At 39.2% G+C, this 21,666-nt stretch overlaps 3 protein-coding genes across 4 annotated transcripts; 1 reads left to right on the top strand and 2 right to left on the bottom strand.

Annotated features, from left to right (window-relative positions):
- Window positions 1-995: 995 nt before the first annotated feature.
- On the bottom strand, window positions 996-4,732 carry LOC111778516 (auxin response factor 18-like). The gene is made up of 12 exons (XM_023658400.1): window positions 4,160-4,732; window positions 3,927-4,042; window positions 3,742-3,837; window positions 3,607-3,663; window positions 3,368-3,520; window positions 3,204-3,288; window positions 3,044-3,134; window positions 2,790-2,954; window positions 2,535-2,721; window positions 2,318-2,465; window positions 1,638-2,221; window positions 996-1,559 (listed from the first exon to the last, which is right to left on the bottom strand). The coding sequence occupies exons 1-12, from the start codon at window positions 4,197-4,199 to the stop codon at window positions 1,239-1,241; spliced, it is 2,043 nt and encodes a 680-aa protein (XP_023514168.1). The 5' UTR covers window positions 4,200-4,732; the 3' UTR covers window positions 996-1,238.
- A 3,962-nt stretch (window positions 4,733-8,694) lies between these two features.
- On the top strand, window positions 8,695-10,988 carry LOC111778518 (cyclic pyranopterin monophosphate synthase, mitochondrial). 2 transcript variants are annotated; one of them, XM_023658402.1, is made up of 2 exons: window positions 8,695-8,906; window positions 9,611-10,988. In XM_023658402.1, the coding sequence occupies exons 1-2, from the start codon at window positions 8,802-8,804 to the stop codon at window positions 10,196-10,198; spliced, it is 693 nt and encodes a 230-aa protein (XP_023514170.1). In that variant the 5' UTR covers window positions 8,695-8,801; the 3' UTR covers window positions 10,199-10,988. The 2 variants fall into 2 exon arrangements, with proteins under 2 accessions (XP_023514170.1, XP_023514171.1); XM_023658403.1 differs by lacking the exon at window positions 8,695-8,906 and adding an exon at window positions 9,021-9,199.
- Window positions 10,989-12,645: 1,657 nt separating this feature from the next.
- Window positions 12,646-14,313, bottom strand: LOC111778517 (aspartyl protease family protein 2). Its single transcript, XM_023658401.1, has one exon. The coding sequence runs from the start codon at window positions 14,248-14,250 to the stop codon at window positions 12,847-12,849; it is 1,404 nt and encodes a 467-aa protein (XP_023514169.1). The 5' UTR covers window positions 14,251-14,313; the 3' UTR covers window positions 12,646-12,846.
- Window positions 14,314-21,666: the final 7,353 nt, after the last annotated feature.

Genomic DNA, 21,666 nt, shown 5'->3' with positions numbered 1-21,666 from the left:
GATGATGGTTGTGGTTAGTTCAAGGATCTTACTCGGTCGAGTAAACTTCTTTATCATAATACACTTCCTTTAACGGACTCATTCGATCCATTGTATTAGAGCGATGAGCTTTAAAGGAGTAGGGAAGTCTTTTGCTTTGAAAATTCGAAGTATGGCCCTTCTCGATAAGGACCTATCGTTAGGGCATAAGCACCCTCCACATCCCGCTTCGAAATTTTCAATTCCTCTAAGAAACTCCTCTATTTTCTTCCGAGAGAGGCATTCCAGCTTCAAAGGTAGGTGAGCCAAGTCAAGATGTTTGACGAACGTTTGATGTACATTCACTAACATTTCTAATGCGATCTAGCCGTACTTCTTCATCGTGAGGGATGCAGAGGAATGTTGGGATCATTAAGTTGTCGAATCCTAATCCAAACCTTAGGTATGAGACAGATATCACAAACCCAGTTCGTCTAACGTTAAATAATTTGAAACCGATTGTCCGACACTTACAAGTCTACAATTGCTTCTACTGTCATTGCAAACATTGAGCGGGAATGGTAACGAGCGCACAAACAATGTCATTGTACAGGGGATACAATTCGTCAAGATAGGGTAAACAAAGTCGCCCAACCCCACTAGATTAGGAATACGAAGGAGACTTTCCCCTTCGAAAGGAGACCCGGGAAAGAGACCAACAGAAAAAAAAGGACGACTAGCAACCATGCATGGTACTTCTCGACCGTGTCACCCAAGAACAGTTCAACGAGCGTGTCTCAAAGTGGTAGTTTTTATTAATTCTCTCTTTAAGTTGAAGCATAATACACATCACTAAGTAAGCAATAATGGAAAGATATGTCTTTATCCAACAGATTTTGTAGTTGAAAGTGGCTTTAAGAGAAGAAACAATCTTTAATGAAAGCTACTTCTTGCCCTCATTACCTTTACACCAAACACCCAACTTTTATTACCTTTTTTGGATCAAAACCTTCTCTATCTATGAACTCATTCAGACATTTCAAAACATCATCAAATTCTTCGAAGATTTTCAAGAACATGGGAAGAACATTTGAAGCAGTGGATAGAACAGTAAGAACTTTATACACAAGGAATGTAGCTGGATTGTTTCAAACTGCAGAAAAGAAGCAGTTTCAGCTCCTTTACCAACAAAAGCAGTTCCAGAAATTCCTAGTTTTCATCGAAATGTTCTATAAAAGAGGCTAAATTACTACACTACTTACTTGCTAAGCTGCTAATATTTAGGATTCTGTCTTGCGCTCTGAATCCAAGCTATCTAAGGATGGTGGCGAAACGAGCTTGCTGTTGCTACTCATCGTCTTAACTTCTTCGCTCGAGTATATAAAGATCCTCTTCACCATCTGGCAGAATTCTGGCCATGGATCATCCCCCACGAGCATCATGTCGTATTCATCGTCGGTGAAAACGATAGACCACTTGTTCATTTCGCGAAGTTCTCCTTTTATTTCGAACACGTTCTCGAGTTCGTCTATGAGATCTTCGTACCCTTTCAGTGTCGTTAAGTCAACTGCTCGACCGACAGCAACTCCTTGCATTTGTACCTTCTCAAGAAACCAATAGTGAATGTTTTTAGTCAATAGAAAACAACAAAAGATAAAAGATTTGGAACGTTATTAGACCTTTGTACGTGTTCTCGACGATGAATTCGGAATGTGATTCGTCTGTGTTCCTTTCATCGACAGCTCTGATGCAACTTGCTGCTGCTCCTTTCCTGCATCGGCTTGAGATGTCACAGCAGCTATCGGTACTGGATCCTTGGCAATGTCGGTGGCCACCGTAGTTTGGCAACACGATTTCTTCTCCAAGGAAGGGACAATGCTAGAGTTCTTTTTCAAATCGATCCCGAATATTCGGCAGCCGAGAGAGATGTCGGGTTTATTCCCTTTCTCCGATTGATCGTGCTCAATGAGCTCACTGCTAGGCTTTGAAGTACTGGATGGAGAATAAGGGGAGGGAAGAGGCTTCAGGGAGTTATTACAGAGTGGAGGAGGAGGAGAAGGCCAAATGCCTTCAACATGTGCCATTGGATTGCAGTGGCTTCGACTGCTATCGACATTGACATCGAGCGTTTGCTGCCAGAGAGACCAAACAACCTGGTTACCGCTGCTCGGAACATCATTAGCACCACTTAGTTGGGGTATCTCGTGAGGAATCGTCGATCCGTGAAGCCAAAAACCCGTAGGAGTCGAGCTAGAAGTGTTTTCTACAACCCCACAATCAACATACATTGGAATCAAACATAATGACATGGAAGAAGCTAGCCTTTTCGAACGAGAAAGCAACTAGTTTTCCCGCTTACCAGGAGGAGGAACCTCGACGGGTCGAGCCCTCTTACTCTTTATGGATGGATGAGTGAAGTTTAAGGACGCAGACGGTACAAACGGTTCGATTTCCCACGGAGAAACTCGCTCGGGCCTCTGGATTGCAGCAGCTTCATCCCATTGGATCTAGTAAATGCCAAGTATCATAAGTTGTGTATTATCTTTAAGAATCTAAATCAAGCAAACTATGTTCACCTTCAGTGATCGCCATTTAGAATCAGACCAAATTGGTGATATGTCTCCAACACCAACAATAGTACCAGTGAACCTTCTCTCCGGTGATTCCTCTCCTTCGAATCTCATCTTAAACCGCATCCCGACTTCATATCTGTTCTTGATCGTTTCCAAGTATTTGTTTAAGCCGATGATGAATTGGCTAGTTCTGTCGATGACGATTCGTTACGGCTAAATCGTACCAAAAAGCCAAGGATTTAACGTGCAGAAACAAACCTCGGCTTGTAATACACAACGAAAAACGTCTGCGTACGAACAGCATGAGAAGCAGTAGCAAGAACTCCAAGATGCATACTATGGCTAGATATCACAGAGGAAGGCATCAAACTCTGCTGTCGAGCCTGTCGTCGTACCCCGACTCTTAGTTCCCCATTGTCACCCCTAACAAAAGTGAATCAAGTATCATTTTTCATACAACAAAATGCAAAACAATGATGAACTCTCTATATCTAAGTATTCCATGTATGAACCTTAAGAACACAAAGGCATCCCCAGCAACGAGTCGTTTCGATACGACAAACGTACTCCACCCTGTCGTTAGCAAATGCCTTCGTGGTTGACCTGGTTCCAAAACATAAGATCAAACAGAGAAGAACAGACAGCTTTGGACATCATGATCAGCTGAAGTACCTCTGAAAATATGCTTAAATTTCCACTCATGTCCATGAAGATCCTTGGCAGCTAGCTCCTGAGTTGGGGTGGACTGACTCATATCCTAGGATTAGTTTAGAACAGACAAACATTAAGAAACCAAACCAAAAAAGACACAAAAACAAGACAACAATTGAGCTTACAAGGGGAGGAAGGCATTCAGTGGCATGTTTTTTAAGAACAGAGAAACCTCCATGAGTGCTAGTATCAGAAGCTGTCAAAATCTTACAAAAAGAATGAACAGTTGGCCTTGTCCGCTCAGGCGGCTCTGGATCAGGGCATTGCGGCTCACTTTGCTGCTCATCCACCCACCAAAAAACATTACAACCAAACAACAAACAACAGAACAACAGAACAACATTAAAACCAAACATATACATACATCAGCTTCTGGTTGTAAAGTGATTTGAGCATAGACCTCATCCGTTTCCTTTTCAGCCTGAAAATTGGAAGAATCAACAAAAACAACAGCAGAGGGACAAGAACAACAACAACAACAAAAAAGGGTAATAATTACCAACAAACGAATGTTCACGACACGACAGAGGATCTTAGAAGGAAGATCAAAATGAGGGATTTGGTGATTGAGTTCATGATTTGTTGACTCTTCCAGCTGATGAAGAACAACACAAACAGAAGAAATCTCAGCCTCAAAGAATTGAAAAGGGTTTTAAGTTTGAAATGGAAGAGAGTTGAAAATACTTGTTCCATATGCCCTTGAGGAAAGTAAAAAACCCTTTCTCCATTGAAAGGAACTTCAACAAGAGGCCCTGCACAAGCCTTCCATAGCTCCTCAAACAGACCCTCACCTTCCAAACCTACCCACCAAGCAAAAACAATCAAACACTCCAAAAACTGGTCGGAATTTACAAAATTCCTCGGTTTCTGCTAAAACCCATATCAGAAAACAGAGAAGAAATTTCAGGGTCTCTCACCTTTGCGAAACTCCGCCGGATTCTGCTCCGAAAGCGTCATTCAATTCAAATGGGTAATAGAAAACAACAAGAACAAGAACAAATGAAAATAGACCAGAATCTGGCTACCCCATTTACCGATCAAAGGACAAAACCCAGAAGAAAGAAAGCGAGAGAGAGAGAGGAAAAGAAGAAAAAAGGTAAGAAAACAGAGCGGTTATGCAAGCAATGATAATTAGGAGTAGAAGTTGTTTGTTTAAGGAGTGTAACAGAGTGTGGGTGTGATTATTATTATCTGCAGTGCTTCGGTTACAAATCAGGTTGTTATTTTGTTTGAGGGAAAGGGTTGTTCTGGGGGCAAATTTTGTTGGTGTCTTTAATTTCATTGCCTGTGCCTCTCCCTCTCTCCCTCTCTCTCTCTCTCTTCTGTATTAAGGGAGCTGACTTAACGTTACCAAATCCCCAAAAAATGGCTTTCTCAGACGCCTCTGTTGTCTGTCCATCTCTGCCTGCAAGTGCTGTCGCCGTCTCTCTCTCTCTCTCTCTCTCTCTCTCTCTGAGATGGGGAGAGAGCTCTTTGGAGCACTCTGTTTCTCTCTTCTTTCTCTCCTTTCTCTTCACTTGCTTCCTTTTCTAATTTTGTATAAACAGAGGTCTATTCTTCCAATTATTTCTTCTAAATGAGGGTAGGGCCATTTTTCCAATTTTTCAAATATGTTTTGTATTTTTAGATTCACTCCATTTCTCTAGAAATCGAGAGAAGAATGAACCATTCAGCCCGTGGTTATCGAGGTTCCACAAGCGGTACTTCCCGATACTGTATTTGAAGTAGTTGTTATGATATGCAACTCTTGCGAATGGGAAAATGGGTTGTTTGAATGTGGGGATGTTCTTATTTTAACAGAAGGGTTTGAATTAGCCCCCTCCGAATCGTGTTTCTCCCGAAATTTAAGAAACAAGGGTCAATCTGTCTTTTATTCTTGTGATAGGGCATGTTCCTGAAGGGACGGTTTGAATGTGGGGCTGTTCTTATTTTACCCAAAGGGTTTGAATTAGCCCGATCGTATTTCTCCCGAAATTAAAGAAACGATGATCAATCTGTCTTTATTCTTGTGATAGGGCATGTTCCTGAAGGGACGGTTTGAATGTGGGGCTGTTCTTATTTTACCCAAAGGGTTTGAATTAGCCCGATCGTATTTCTCCCGAAATTAAAGAAACGATGATCAATCTGTCTTTATTCTTGTGATAGGGCATGTTCCTGAAGGGACGGTTTGAATGTGGGGCTGTTCTTATTTTGCCCAAAGGGTTTGAATTAGCCCCGATCGTATTTCTCCCGAAATTAAAGAAACGATGGGCAATCTGTCATTCTTGAACAGAGCCCGTTCCTGATAAAAAAATATAGTGAAATCACTTCTCCTATTCTTTCTATCGTCCCTGTGTCTAAAAAATTTTCCCTCCTTACAATTCGCCTAATAGAGGTGTTTTAAAACCTGAGGCTAATGATGATATGTAACAGACAAAAGTGGATAATATCTACTGACGGTAGATTGAGGTTGTTACAAATGGTATCAAAGTCAAACACTGGACAGTATGCAAGCAAGAACGATATCTACTAATAGTGGGTTTTGAGTTGTTACAAATGGTATCGGAGCTAGATATTGGGATATCGTGCTTGCGAGGATGCTAGACCCTTGATTGTGAGACCCCATTGTGTCAACGAGGACGTTAACCTCCCAAAAATGTGGATTGTGAGATCCTATGTCGGTTGGATAGACGGAGAGAAATGAAACATTCTTAAATTTTTGTCTTCAAACTTTATTTATATTAATTCAAATTGATTTTCATTATTTAATGATTTATCCATTTGAATAGTAAATCTTATTAAATATAAAAGTTGATTAAATCTATGTTATAAATTTTGTGACAATTTTATTTATTTATTTTTTTAATTTACAGATGGTTGGTCAATAAAATATTAAACTAATATTATAATTTATTTAATTGATAAATACGAGATTTTTTTTTATAAAAAAAACATAAATGAATGGCAATTAACTATGAAGTCGCATAATTTCACCTAAATTTAAAAAAAAAATAATCCAAATCCCAAAGCGTAAAGCTATAATTTATAAATTTATTAATATTAAAAGTATTGGGAGAAAAAAAATATAATATATTTTATTATATATGAAGTACTAGGTTGTTCTCGTTTTCTTGTTAAAATAAAAATAAAAATAAAAAATAAAATAAAAAGTGTAAGCAACCTGTGATAGGTGGGAAATTTCGTACCATGGGAATATGTCCCACCTATCATTATTCTTTTATTATTTTTCAATTTATAGTTTATTATATTTCCAATAAATATTTAATTTAAGGTTGCTGGACTTTTTAGGTAATTTCATCGAAAATATAAAATAAATATATGGGTACACATTATTTTTTATAAATATATACTTTTTTCTTTTTTTTTAAGGAAAGTTACCATTTATTATGATTATTATATATGGGCCCTGTGGCACATACGTGTGTCATAGTGTGGGCGAGCGTGCTGAGACGAGAGTGTCTCGAGTGACTTCCTTTGAAATGAGTTTTTCAAAGACTGTACCGAGTGTCACTTTCGCACTCTTGATGACAGCGGACTTGCGATTGTGCGGCACTCACTTTCCAACAATAAGTGAGCTAAGTCAATTCGTTCTTGCGTCGCCTATGGCCAAGCGACGTATGCTCGAGCCTCTGGCCTCGGTTTAAGAGAAGGTTTTAGAAAACGAGGGTTGAAGCGATGTATGCTCGAAGAATACCTTGTCCTTCTCTGATGTTCCCCTGATATCTAGCATCAGGGTTGAGAACTGTTTGCCATAGTCCCTTATGCTTCCAGTTTGTTTTAGGGCTATTAGTTTTTCCATTGCTAGATGTTCTACGTTTTCAGGGAAGAATTTGTCCCTCAACTCTCTCTTGAGGTCTTCCCACGAGTCGATGGTGCACAATCCATTCTCGATGTCTTGCACCTTCGTACGCCACCAAAGTTTTACATTGTCTATGAGAGACATTGAGGCTACTGTCACTTTTATGTCGTCGGTACAAGCCGTTGTGGCTTTGAAGTACTGTTCGACATCAAAGATGAAGTTCTCCAATTCTTTGGTGTCCTGGTTCCATTTGAAAGGTCTGGGGTCTGGGAACTTCAGTTTGTTGGATCCTGTATTAGTTTGCCCAGCCGTGACGTTCTCCAGCTTTCATGGTCATCTCAATTCGAGTGCGGGCATCTTTTCTTGGATGACATCGATCATTCTTTTGAATTCGTCAGCTAATCCATTGAACAAACTCATCATTGTATTTTGTAGCACGTCGAACTCTTCGCCACGTCCCTCCTTGTGCGCGACAGAGCTATCGGGGCTACCAGATGGTCTTGGGCTGCCATAGGAGCAACTTTTTCTTCGAGCGAGGTCACTCGAAACCTCAGTTCTGCGATTGGCAACCCATCCAGACAGTTTTTCATTCCGTCGATTTCTACGACTTTTCCATTCAATTCCGTCACCCATGCTTCCAGGAAGCAGATAGTATCAGGGACTTCTTTGAGGAACAACATTTCCTCCTCTATTAAGGTAAGCCAGTCGGCTTGTGATTTGGGTGTCGACTTTGTCATCGACATGTTTTCGGTCTTTGCTATGTCACGGAGCTAACAAAGCTCTGATATCACTTGTCACAATCGCACTCTTGATGGTAGCCGACTTGCGATTGTGCGACACTCACTTTCCAATTTGTTCTTGCGTCGCCTACGGCCAAGCGACGCATGCTTGAGCCTCTGGCCTCGGTTTTAAGAGAAGGTTTTAGAAAACGAGGGCAGAGAGAGATTTTCGAAAGAGACGTTATATAAGCAAGCAAGAGAGAAATAACAACGGCTCACAGTATATAACCTTAGGTAGGGAGAAGTTAATAACTAGTCATATCCCACTACAGTACATTTTGAGGCATTTCATGTGTGATAGGCTTAGACATGATATTTATGAAACGTCATACTTCCTAGAAATACAAAAGTAAAACACTAGAATATGAAAAAGACATAAAGGGATTGGCTTGTCATGGGCAACACGCCTTGGATGAGCATGACCGTGACATCGGGTAGCACGGGTGTGCCGGTATTGCGCCCCAGCCCGCGTGTTGGAGGTTGCTACATACATCTGCTATCCGGTATGGTATCCGTAAATGACACGACATGGGCACGGGAGGGCCAATGCCTCGATAGAACCTAGATGGATGGATGTTCGGGAAGTCCCGATGAGATGAGCGACACGGGGTCCGTTCTCGATGGCATGACCGAATGGGTTGTGATGGCCGACGACATCCCGAGACTCGGAATGACGCCAAGACATATGAATCATGTCAATGGGATCAAGATGAGAAGATGAGAAGATGAGATGCGACGTTCAATTGAGAGATCTTGGCCCCGAGTAGAGGCAAGGTCGAGCAGAATGACAGTAAACTAAGAGCGTGCACTGAGTGGCAATTTTGAAATTATATGAAATTAAAAGGCATACCTAATCATCCTCTTCATCTGCGTCTTGCCTTTCACAGTGAAGCCCCGGGTCCAGACTCATTTGTTCTTGCAATCTTACGAAATCTTGATTCCATGGCCGCTGTTTGACATATTCTTGTTCGTTCTGATCCAATGCTTCTTCTTCGCCGACTTGGAGCCGTATTTCGTTCATCGAGAAGGTTGTATAGCAGCAACGGCGACCATGATTTGGCAAATACCATCGCTGAATTTAACAAGGTATTTTGGATTTCAACGATTAGTATTTGTACAGAATTGGAAGTATATATCGTTGTGTATACGAGCTTTGTTAAAGATTATGAACAAGTATGCACTGTACTATCAAATAGGGAAAGTGAAAAGGGGAAATTTCGTTAGGCATTTCTCTCATCGTTTATTAGAAATCGGAGATACTTTGTGTCTGGCCATTTTATGGCCGCTGCTATTGTGATTAGAAGAAAGGCATAGATGCTCGTTTCCAGACTTAGGATTTCATCTTACTCTTGATCATGATCAGCATTTTACACAACTCAGTAAGTCATGGAAATGAAGGTTAAATGTCGGAATGGCTCTCATAGTCTAAATTATGTGTTTAAGAAGGACTATGAATTTAGTTTTGGTTATTATACCATTATATACTTTGTTTGTCTTTAATTCATGATGGAAGAGTTCGATTTCAGAACAAATAACTCAAACGGATCTGTTAAGCGGAGACTTCTATGGGTGGTCTGTTACAAAGTTTTGCATTATGTCCTACTCCATTGTTGCATGGTCACTCTGTACAAATACTATCTTTGTACTTTATTATATCATTGACAAAAACATAAATTTTTTGAATTGGATCTTATGAATTTCTATTTTTACATGTGCAAATACTTATTTTAGCTGTGTAGTCTGATTCTGAAGCAGTATCCTTCTTATCCAACTTCGTAATTTTTGTTCAGGAAATGGAATCAGTATTTGGAGACCTTCCTCCTAGTGGGATTTCAGGTTCTTCACATAACAGTTTTACAGTTGAAAAGTCTGCAATAACGCCTCAAGAATGTGAAAATGCCGTGTCTTTGACCCATGTTGGCAGAGCTGGGGAAGCTCAAATGGTCGATGTTTCTCCAAAAGAAAGCACCAAAAGAATTGCAATTGCTAGTTGCAATGTAATTCTTGGCAAGAAGGTGTTCGATTTGGTCTTAGCTAACCAAATGGCCAAGGGCGATGTCCTCAGTGTTGCTAAAATTGCAGGAATAAGTGGAGCAAAGCACACAAGCACTCTAATTCCACTTTGTCATAACATAACCCTGTCACATGTGCGAGTCGACCTTCATTTAAATCCCAAAAATTACAGTGTGGATATAGAAGGAGAAGCTGCATCAACAGGTAAAACGGGAGTTGAAATGGAAGCAATGACAGCGGTGACCATTGCTGGCCTTACTGTCTATGATATGTGCAAAGCAGCTTCAAAAGATATACAGATCACAAATGTGCGACTTGAAAGTAAAACGGGTGGGAAGAGTGGACAATGGTCAAGGGAGGAGTAAAAGCTTAAAGGTACATGTGTTGTTTTACTTCTTCTGAATGTTTGAGACAGTTGATTTGATGCACATTTTCAAGAAAATCTGGTTTGGTTTTACAACTTGGATTGAAAAGTAGTTTGTCCTTGAGATTATTAGGTGAACTCTAATGTTAAAAAAAGGAAAGATTAGTAGGTGAACCCTTGGCAGTCATGTTACAAGAACCCCCATGACTACATCTACGCATGATCTACGCCCCCTCCCCCTTCTTTCTTCTATAAGCTTACTTGGATGCATCTCTTACCACAAAGAGGTGTTAAATTCAACACTATCCTAATCCTCTTCTTCAGGGACGGACCCAAGTAACAACATCCTTATTCTAGCTTCTTTGCTGGAACCTTGGAAACAATCATATGAGACACATGTTTAGATGTCAATTTTTTTAGGATTAAGGCTATCTTGTATGATTCCATCCACCCATGCTCTTTTTTCTATTTAGGATATCATAATGTAATTTCTTACTGTTTTATTTTCAAGGATTCCCCCAATACCTTTGGTTAAGAAGCTCAGGAAAGTCATCTAGTCCTGGTGTTTAGTTGATACATTTGTTGTAAGGCCATTTCAATTTCTTTACGTGCAAAGTTGTTAGTTTTACATTGATTTCCACTATAACTCTTGGACTCGTGTGTCTTGGAACTTTTTGAATATGGATTGCATATGGCGATTCAAAATTAGCTTTAGAATAAGAAAGTTATCTTCAACACCACTTTTGCCCCCTCGTCATTCGCTTGGACCAATAAAAATTCCCTTGATTTCATTGTTCTTATGTTTCAATTCGACTTTAGCATAGAACCATTTTGTATTCTCAGCTCTCCATCTTAGCTACTTTTGACGGAATCTCTATTTCTAATAGATTTCCTCTTCCTCAAGTATGTTGTCTAACTGTTGTTTAATGGAATGAATTATGTCCAAGTTAGGAGGGAAATTTTCTTTCGTAAGTAGCCTTCAACAGTTCCTCTTGTACCACATTTGAAAGCTTTGAGAGACTTGCTTCTTTGCAATTGTGGTCAGGAGAGAATTTTGTGTGATTGTAATAGTTTTCCACATAGTGGAGTCTCTCGTTTTGTGGGTATGTTTTTTTTAATCCAATTTTGAAGTTCACATTTCTTATTTTTGTTGTTTTCTTTTAATTTCTCAATCATTTTTATACTTATTCCCGTGGTAGAAATGAAAAGTTTTTTTCCCGGCATTAGATTCGTGTCTTTACGTATCAATAACAATAAAGAGTTGTGGTTCTCAAAAATTTAGTTTTGCTAGAGATTCGTGGTTGAGCTCTATTGAACTGACGGTATGCTCTAGAGAAGAGAAGATAACATATTTATGAGCTAGACTATTAGTTGACTATTTGAGGAGAGATTCGATAGTACTTTGTTTGGGAGGATAATTGTTGGGATTGCTGTCATCAATTGCTGTCATCAATTAAAAGTTGCGTTATACGTTATTTAGTATTCGACTCTCATAAACTATATAGCCTTTGTCTTCTCTAAGTATAGTTCAATTGATTTGGACATAGAACTCGAATGTCCACCCTAAAAAAATTGCACATTGGAGTGTCAATTGGATTCTCTTTTTGCTACTGCACTGTAATATTGGAGGCCCATAAGGGTCTATCTTGCCTTATATACATACATATGTATATATATATTGAACTATGAAGTCATGATATCAGTAACAGAAAGTATGTCTACTAATTTGTATTATACTACATAGAAAAAATTATTGAGAAATTTGAATGGATATTCTAAAGTCTTCAAAGATGTATATCCATGTATTCATAAAAGTAATTATAAGTAACATTTGTTTTAAATTTGTACTCTTTTTTCTTTGACCGTAAAAATAGTTTGTTGGTTACCCTTAATTTTAATAATGATAAATCAATATGTTTTTATTTATCATTATTAAACATTTATCTTACATGTTAATTAGCTTTCTTGATAACATTTTTATGACCAATTTTCGTGGCTTTAGGGTTCCTTAATTAAGGGTCTTTTTGATAATGCTTTACAATCTAATTCACTACCATGGCATAAACCCTCTTTGTTGTTCTAGTCACGCCCGACGCCCAACAATTGGCAATCAGCACAACGACAACGATCATAGCATCAAAATTGTCCTAGTTGCATTTACAACGACAACAATGGTGTGATGGCTACATCTAACCGAAACGGAGAGTACGTCGACAACAAAGGTTTTCAAATTTTCTTTTTTTCTTTTTTAATTCATGGATGTTACATAAACAACAAAGTACAAAACAAGGGCAAATGACCAAAATGGACATGAATTTTAGAGATTTTGACATATTATAGATAAAATTAGATAATTTGAATTGATTAAAAGTGCTCCACTTTGGAAAAAAACAGAAAACAGGGGCAAATGTGTCCAAATCTTTAAATTGAAAAAAAAAAAAAAAAAAAAAAAACCAAATAACCTCCAAGTTAGAGGCTTAGTTACTTAAATAGATATTAAATACATTACACCAATAAAAAGAGAAAAAAAAAAACATAAATCCCAAATGTCATGAAGAAAATTCCTATTTTTCTTTTAATTTCCCCCCTTCTTTTTTGTTATTCCTGTTTTGTCCCTAAGGAACACAAATCCCATCTCAGGGTCAGACATCACGTGCACCCACGTGGAGCGAACCCGATCCGAGAACCCGCCAAATCGTACACGACCCGAAACCCTTGCTGTTGAATATTCCCAATTATCGACAATCCGGACATCGTACCCGCAAACGCAAAGCAAAAGCTCCCACTGTCGTCTACTGGTATCAAATAATTTGTCGCCGGCAATGCCATGTCAGCTCCCCGGAAATGCAGCACCACTGTCGGGACCTTCACCGCCGACTGTCCCGACAAGTCGTAACACGTATCGAACAGCGAAAACTCGGGACCTCTTTTTAAATGGGACGCTCCGACCCGGAACGCATCGCGAAGAGCAGTGTACGCCGGTCGGGTCAGCCGGGTTACCGATGTACCCGAATCGATTATGACGCCGCCGTTGCCGGCCGAATCGAGCTTGAAGAGGGAGGCGGAGATGCCGCGGACTCGGACTCCGCCGACGCTGATTCCGATAAGTTCGACATAATAAAACGTTTCCAATTTCGGGTTCAAAATCAGAGGAGTGAACCGGGCGAGCCGGGAAATTGCCGCATCACCGAAAACCATAGAGGAGGGTTTGGAGGAAGCGGACCGGTCCACCAAACAATAAGAAAATTTGTGGTTGAACCGGAGTCCGGTTTGAGAAGGGAAAGAAAACCGACCACGGCCAAGACCCAATAATCCAGCGGCACCGACGAAGAGGCCTTCGTTGTCGTGGCCGCAGCCGAGGGCGACTTTGGCGATTTTATTCCCACGAAACGTGAGCGTTTCGGTGGCGAAATCGCCGGTGGTGAAGGACCCATCGCCGTAGGAGACTTGGTAGAGGCAGGTGTGGCGGCGAGTGTTGCAGCCGGAGGAGTCAAGGCGGCGGCAGAGAGGTGAAGAACAGGGGATTCCGGCGAAGGATTTGGATTTGAAGGGGTTAAAAATGGGATCAGATTGGGAGTAGCATTTCCGGCAAGGGGAGCATTGAAGCCAAACGACGTCGCTTCCGGTGTCGAGGACCATATAGATATATCTAGGAGGCGTTCCGACGCCAAGGCGGGTGAAGTACTCACCGCTACCTTGAGCAAGGCCGGAGATAACAGAGCTACTGAACCCGGCTCGCCGGAGAGGAGTCCGGCTCCGGGCAGCAGTCAGGGAGGTCAACGAGTCAACACGGAGGGCGTCGCGGTGGAGCCGGAGGTTGAAGAGATCGGAGGGGGTTTTGTTGGGAGAGAGTGAATCCAAATGGTGGAGCTCAACCGTGAGGGCGGCGGTGGATTCGAGCGTTTCTTGGGTGTCGAATTGGGGTTGTGGAAAGGGAAGGGGAGAGGGAATTGGAAGACGGCGGAGAGTAAGGGTTTGGAACTCCGACGCGGCGGAGGCGACGGCGGCGAAGAAGAAGAAGAAGAAGAGGAGATATCTTGGAGGAGACTCCATTAGAGAGAGAAGGAGATTTGGGTGTGGAATGGAAATTGGAGAGAGGAGAGGTAAAATTTTATAGAGGAAATAAAGGGATTTGCAGATTAAGCGGTTTGTGCGCTATTTCATTATCTTCCCTTTTTATTTTTATTTTTTTATATTTAATTTTCAAAAACCTATTTTCTTTTATATATATATATATATAACTTATTTTACGAACTGGGTTTTGTCTCTTTGACGAGTAAAGTTCATTACAGATGATGAATTTGTCCACCCGCCTCTAAAACCGAAGCTTCTAGGCTATGACCCAAAAGTCTCGAAAAAACGTCGATGGGAATTCGAGACAACCTCCAGCATCTGTTAGGAATCACGACTCTCCACAATGGTATGATATTGTTCACTTTGAGCATAAGCTCTCATGGCGAACAACCTCCCCCTTAATCGAGGCTCGACTCCTTTCTCTGGAGCCCTCGAACAAAGTACACCCTTTGTTCGACACTTTAGTCACTTTTGACTGCACCTTTGAGTATCGACATGACTTTGATACCATGTTAGGAATCACGATTCTCCACAATAGTATGATATTGTCCACTTTGAGCATAAGCTCTCGTGACTTTAGTCCAAATGAGATACTATTCCTCATTTATAAACCCATGATCTTTCACTAAATTAACCAAACCCCCAATTTATTACCTCTTCTCCAGAAATAATGCCTACTCCCTCAACTCGTTCTAAAAAAATAGGATTTTGTGTAATAAGTTTTTGATATTCAGCAACCGCTGTCAAAAAATAATCGCAGAAATCCAAACATTTATCTATCCATCCATGAGGTAGATCAGCCGCGACTCCCCTGATACGAAAATAATTATGCATCGGGACTCACTCCCAATAATCCTCAATCCTCAACAGCATCCAGGGACTCACTCCCAATAATCCTCAATCCTTAACAGCATCCACCGTTGCTCCATTGAACATCTTTCTTCACTTAGTTAGGATGTGGGTTCGTGCAATCTCTCTCCGCTCTCTTTTCTATTTTTTCATTTCAGATGAATTTTACGGATTAAATAAATATCTCTAAATAATTAAATTTAAATACGAAGCTGAGTGAGAGTAAGTATCGACAATAAATGATACGTAGTAGGGATTGTAGTAGTTATCATGTTTCCCCCATTCGTGCATGCATTTAATGTAATTAAAAGTTTGAGCAACTATTTATTTTTATTATTCAATTTATTTATTGCTCACAATAATAAATAATATTATTTATTATGTCAACCTATTCTATATATATGCATTCACTATTAGCACCAACTCTCGGTCTATGAGTGAAACGATTTTTAATATCATAATAAGATCTAAAATAATTTTTCGACCAATTGAGCTATATTCAAGTTAACATATTTCAAAATTAAAATGTCGGTGTTGTAAGATCATACAAAAAGATACATTTCTAATAAACTTCGGGTTTAAAAATGTGGAAACCTCCTTTTAACAGATTAATTTAAAATCGTGAGACTGATGACGATATGTAATGGGTTCAAACGGACAGGCTTGAATTATTACATAAAATGTCGGTAGTGAGATCTCAATTTTATAGGAATGTCGATGAAAATATCGGTTTAAAAGTCGTATACGAAATTATTAAGGTATAATTGTTTGAAATAATTTTGAAGAAATAAAAGTGGGAAAATATCTCTCACAACTAAAGTATCTATGATGAGTAGAGGGAAGGGGAAATTACTAAAAAGGGCCTTCAAATTACACCACGCCTAATTTTTTCCACTATCAGCCAAAAAACAAAAATGGATGCAAACTCTCTTTTCTCAGCTTTTTCTTTGCTTTTTTTTTCCTTTTTCCTTTTATTATTTATTTATTTTTAAAATTTTCAATATTGACAGATGGCTTCCTTTTGTCAAGATGTTGGATATTGGTGGTGAAGTGAGGTAGCTTACAAGCTTAGAATATAAAAAAATAAATAAAAAAATAAAAAAATAAAAAACAATATTTTTAGTTTCTATAATTGAAAAATTAAAATTTGTCCCGTTGTACCATGGTCCATACGGACCTTTTGGCATACCACCGAAACGACTTTCCCTTGATAGCCGACCCCTTTCTCTTCTTCTTATAGCCTCGTGGATGGGCAAAAAGGAAAGTTATAAAATGAGGCTTGTAGGCTCGCAAAATTGACCATAGACAACAATTTTTTAGTCTCGTAGAGGTCTTATATATTAAAGTCATATACTCAATAAAACTAAACAATAAAAATACAAAGCAAAAAATTGTTGTCATCACACCACGAGACGCGTTTTTCGTGTTTGGATGATTAATTAATTGTATGATAAATAATTTAAAATTTGATATTAATTTCATGATTATTAAAAAAAAATATGAATTAATTTGGTGAAATTAAACCTAATTCAACAAAATAAGTGGGTGAAAAAATACATAATTTTGTTTGATAAAATTATATAGTTTTGAAGATGACCGACCAAAAAATTAAGGAAAAAAAAAAAAAAAAAAAAAAGGACATTTGGTAATTAAAAAACATGGTCCTACGTAAGACTGCACATGAAGAGAAGACAAGAGATGAGATGTGTCTGATGCTTCAGATAATTGCGGACAAATTGCATGAATGAAGGGAATCCCTTTCTCACTTCGCTGTCATCACAAATCTCCCTTCTTCTTCTTCTTCTTCTTCTTCTTCTTCTTCTTCTTTTACGTCCCTAAATAACATGTTCTCATAATTATAATTTTAATCATTTTTTATTATTATATATCTTTTTTCTTTCCGCTCTGACCGACTTTCTTTGCTAAATAGGAAGATGCGAATTGTAAAGGCTTTTTCGTAGTGCAACTGGAGAGATGAGACTTGAAAACGGGTTTCAAATCCCTTCATAATCGAAGGTTAGATCGGGAAAAAGACACGAAACCCTTTTTTTCTTTAATTGCCCGTTGACTTGGTGGGAAAGTTTACTCGTATTGTATCATTAGGTCTATGTATCAAAACAACTTTTCTTTTGTTAAAAAGTTGTCACCCGAGTGAATGAGGGGTACGTGAATGAACCAAATCACATTCAAACTGAATAATCTTTGAAGATAGAATGACTAAGAAAGACTTAAAAGAATTGAAGGATATTATCTATACCAACCTTGCTTTGCGATACTCAATCATAAGAACTCCAAAGTTAAGTTGATGATCTCTTGGAAATTTTCTTAATGTGTTGATCTGTAGGGATAACCTTCACTTTTAGAAGTGAGAGAACAAGTAATTGTTGGGGACGTTCGAAAATACCAGGGCTATCAAGTGCTAGACCCTAATAAGAATTCTGGGTATGGGACGTTACAAAAATAGCTTAGTATTTGCAACGATTGAAAGACAACTATAGAAGCGAATCATATCACCATACCAACCATTGAATCTAACCTTCTTGAAGGTTTAATGGAATGACCTTAAAAGCACCGATAACATATGAGAATAAATGGAAACGTTTTGACATCCGATAGTAACAATACAAATCACTAACTTGGTTGGTGAGGCTAGTGATAAGAAACTATATAACATAGTTGGGCGAATATGCACCGATTAGATTAAAGATATTTTTTTTTTATTTTACTGCTAAAATGGAAAGGTTAAAATAAAATACTAGAATATTAAAGAGATAGAAAAAGAAATATTAGTTTAGGGAAACATAAAAAAGAAAAGAAAAAGAAAGAAAAACAGATTCTTTTCTTTATTATTATTATTATTATTATTATCTTTTTAAGTGGGTTATGTTGAGAAAGGCATATGCACATGTTAGTGGGTCCCACTGTCACCAAACTTGATTATTTGGGCTTTTTTTTTTTTTAAAGCAAAAAATAGCAAAGCATTGGAATTACCAAAAATCTAGGGAATGGGAAATGGGTACAAATGTACATTCATAAGTTCTATCTTTGTGTATGGGATTGAGACAACATTATAGGAATGGATTTAGATAGCATTTTTGTTCTCTTTTCTTTTTCATTTTAATTTTTTCAATGCTCACATCTGTTTTATTTTATTTTCTTTTAATAATAGTTACTTAAGTTGGATGAAAATTAAGGTTACGAACATCGGGTTTAGGGTTTATCCTTAAAGAATACTTGTGTAATTCCACTTATAACAACTCAAGCCTACCGTTAACAAATATGGTCTGTTTTGGCCCATTATGTACCCCATCAACTTCTCAATTTTAAATATGTTTTTGTGTTTTTCAGAGTTACACAGCAAAACTGGTATTCATCCAAATAATGTCCTATCAAGACTTTCTTATGGGGTTTCCCGTTAAACCTATATTAGGGAGAGGATTTCTACATCCTTATAATGTTTTGTTTCTTTCTCCAACCGATGAGAGATCTCACACTACTAAACTAACTCATGCATAAATTTCTTCTTTTGTGGAGAGTTCACTCCCTCTGACAAAATTGGCATACTCAACAAACCAAGGTACAATAGGCTCTACCTAATACCGTCTTTCAACTTCTCAAAAGAACGACCCTCGAATAAACAACGGATAGTATCATGATCCGTATGAACAATCACTTTGGTCCCTAGCATGTAAGACTTATATTTATCAAATGCAAAGACAACCACAAGTGTTTTCTTCTTTGTGTGATGGTGTAAGTTTGCATAACAAATGATCTTAAAAGAGTTTATAAAGATGTTGACCCAAGACCGCTCCTACAACATAATCACTAGCATCGCATGATATTTTAAAAGGTTGGCTCCAATCAGAAACCACAGGATTAAACACAAAAATAAACCTTTTCCTTCAACACATTGAATGTTAGTAAACAATCATCAATTTTTGTTAACAATCTACCTTGATATTATAGATATTATAGGTGAAAGATACTATTTCCATTGGTATGAGATCCTTTGAGGAAACCGAAAGCAAAATCATGAAAATTTATGCTCAAAGTGGACAATATCATACCAATATAGAGGTTTGTTGTTTCTAACCTGATTTTGATAGATTTGATTTCTCTTTGTTTCAGTTTTTGGTTTAGGGACGGACGAATGGACTGATCTTTTTCAAAAAGGGAACCAAATGGCATAAATATGAATAGCCATGACTCGATCCAAGCTCCCAAACAAGGGGCCCCCAATAAAGAAGGCTAACAACCATACCTTACTGTTGGCAGATTTGACAACAACAGAGGAAGTGCTGCATTGCTGATATGGGCACTTACTTGAAATAAATGAAGAACAAATCATTTGTTTCCAATGGGAACTTTAAATAGAAAGAGTTTTGGTGTTTTAGTTCAATAAAATACATGAAGAAAAATCACAAGAATGCATACTAGACTCGAGAGCGTGAGGAAAAGAAAGATCACTATAAGAGAATTTCCTGGATGGACAAGGTTAGGCTTTTCTGCCTCATACAATATCACTTGAATTTCCTCTTTCAAGTTAGGCTCATTTCTTGTTCTAACCCAGAAAGTTGTTCCCAGTGAGTCTCAACATTCTCCAACTCATCTTCACTATCTACAATTTTGGTTATGATGCAAGGCTGGCTTGAAGTGTTTCAACTATCCGACCGAGTTGTATAGTTTTGCAGCTTAGAGCAATCACATTTTCTTCCACTATTACTTCTCATCAATAATCTCCATTCATATAAAATATTTGGGTGATCAATATGTCAAGGTTTGTTATCCTAACACTATTATATATAAAACTAAATTTTCAATCGACTTACAATTTTGGAATTAATAGGACTTGAATAGACTATTTTTTTTAAAATTTAATGATCAAATATAGACACAAATATAAACCTTAGATAACTTTTGTAACGTCCCAGATCCACCGCTAATAGATATGGTCTTTTTTGGGCTTTTCCTTCCCTTCCGGGCTTCCCCTAGCCCCTCAAGGCTTTAAAATGTGTCTACTAGGGGAAGGTTTCCACACCTTATAAATGGTGGTTCGTTCTCCTTCCCAACCAATGTGGGACATCACAATCCACCCCCCTTTCGGGCTTCCCCTCAAGGCTTTAAAATGTGTCTACTAGGGGAAGGTTTCCACACCTTATAAATGGTGGTTCGTTCTCCTTCCCAACCAATGTGGGACATCACAATCCACCCCCCTTTCGGGCTTCCCCTCAAGGCTTTAAAATGTGTCTACTAGGGGAAGGTTTCCACACCTTATAAATGGTGGTTCGTTCTCCTTCCCAACCAATGTGGGACATCACAATCCACCCCCTTCGGGGTCCAACGTCCTCGATGACACTCTTTCCTTCCTCCAATCGATGTGGGACCGCCCCCAAATCTACCCCCTTGGGGGCCAGCGTCCTTACTGGCACACCGCCTCGAGTTTACCCCCCTTCGGGGAACAGCGAGAAGGCTGGCACATCATCCAAAACCTGGATCTGATACCATTTGTAACGTCCCAGATCCACCGCTAGGGACATCACAATCCATCCCTCCTCCGGGGCCAGCGTCCTCGCTGGCACTCTTTCCTTTGGAGCCACCGCCTCGAGTTTACCCCCCGTCGGGGAACAGCGAGAAGGCTGGCACATCATCCAAAACCTGGATCTGATACCATTTGTAACGTCCCAGATCCACCGCTAGGGACATCACAATCCATCCCTCCTCCGGGGCCAGCGTCCTCGCTGGCACTCTTTCCTTTGGAGCCACCGCCTCGAGTTTACCCCCCGTCGGGGAACAGCGAGAAGGCTGGCACATCATCCAAAACCTGGATCTGATACCATTTGTAACGTCCCAGATCCACCGCTAGGGACATCACAATCCATCCCTCCTCCGGGGCCAGCGTCCTCGCTGGCACTCTTTCCTTCCTCCAATCGATGTGGGACCGCCCCTAAATCCATCCCTTTTGGGGCCAGCGTCCTTACTGGTACACCAATAATTAAGCCTTACTGGCACACCAATGATTAGTAAGGCACACCAATGATTAATTTATCTAAATTTGAGTATCTCAATCTAATTTCAATAAACATGGAAGAGTAAATCGTTCAAATTTCTACAGACTGAGCAAGCCAACGAGAAAATAAGGGAGATCAGCACTTAATCACGCCACATTCCACGGATAAAAGCAGACAGCAATAACTAAAAGAGGATTCAATGTTAAATTTCAGAGAGAAGAAAGTGTCTCACACTAACCTGGCGACTGGAGTAAATCGGAACGCAACGGCGCCCATAGTTGATTAAAATCTGAGCAAAAATAGCCGGAATATCGGCGACTCCATCGCTATCTTCATCCGAGAATAAATCGATCTCGATCCTGATACAGCGAAGGAATATCAAACAGATCCTGGTAGTTCGAAAGACATATTAGGGCTAGCAGAATCAATTGAATGAAGAAATCAAGAGAGTGAAAGAACAGATTTACCTTTAATGACATTTTAGGGATTTCAGAGACGTTGTGGAGAGTAAACGATCTCAGAGAGCGAAGGAATGAAC

This window comes from Cucurbita pepo, chromosome LG17, assembly GCF_002806865.2.
Source record: "Cucurbita pepo subsp. pepo cultivar mu-cu-16 chromosome LG17, ASM280686v2, whole genome shotgun sequence".
Lineage (NCBI taxonomy): Eukaryota > Viridiplantae > Streptophyta > Magnoliopsida > Cucurbitales > Cucurbitaceae > Cucurbita > Cucurbita pepo.
The sequence above is the reverse complement of the archived record's forward strand: the minus strand, read 5'-3'. Positions and strand labels throughout refer to the sequence as shown.

What these genes read in the sequence shown, in the direction of transcription:
- LOC111778517 (XM_023658401.1), bottom strand. Translation starts at nt 14,250, where the DNA reads ATGGAGTCTCCTCCAAGATATCTCCTCTTCTTCTTCTTCTTCTTCGCC.
- LOC111778516 (XM_023658400.1), bottom strand. Translation starts at nt 4,199, where the DNA reads ATGACGCTTTCGGAGCAGAATCCGGCGGAGTTTCGCAAAG. An exon ending in ATTTAAGCATATTTTCAGAG is followed by an intron (nt 3,135 to 3,203) that starts GTACTTCAGCTG and finishes TTTTGGAACCAG; the next exon opens with GTCAACCACGAAGGCATTTG. An exon ending in CTAAATGGCGATCACTGAAG is followed by an intron (nt 2,466 to 2,534) that starts GTGAACATAGTT and finishes GGCATTTACTAG; the next exon opens with ATCCAATGGGATGAAGCTGC.
- LOC111778518 (XM_023658402.1), top strand. Translation starts at nt 8,802, where the DNA reads ATGCTTCTTCTTCGCCGACTTGGAGCCGTATTTCGTTCATCGAGAAGG. An exon ending in CCATCGCTGAATTTAACAAG is followed by an intron (nt 8,907 to 9,610) that starts GTATTTTGGATT and finishes ATTTTTGTTCAG; the next exon opens with GAAATGGAATCAGTATTTGG.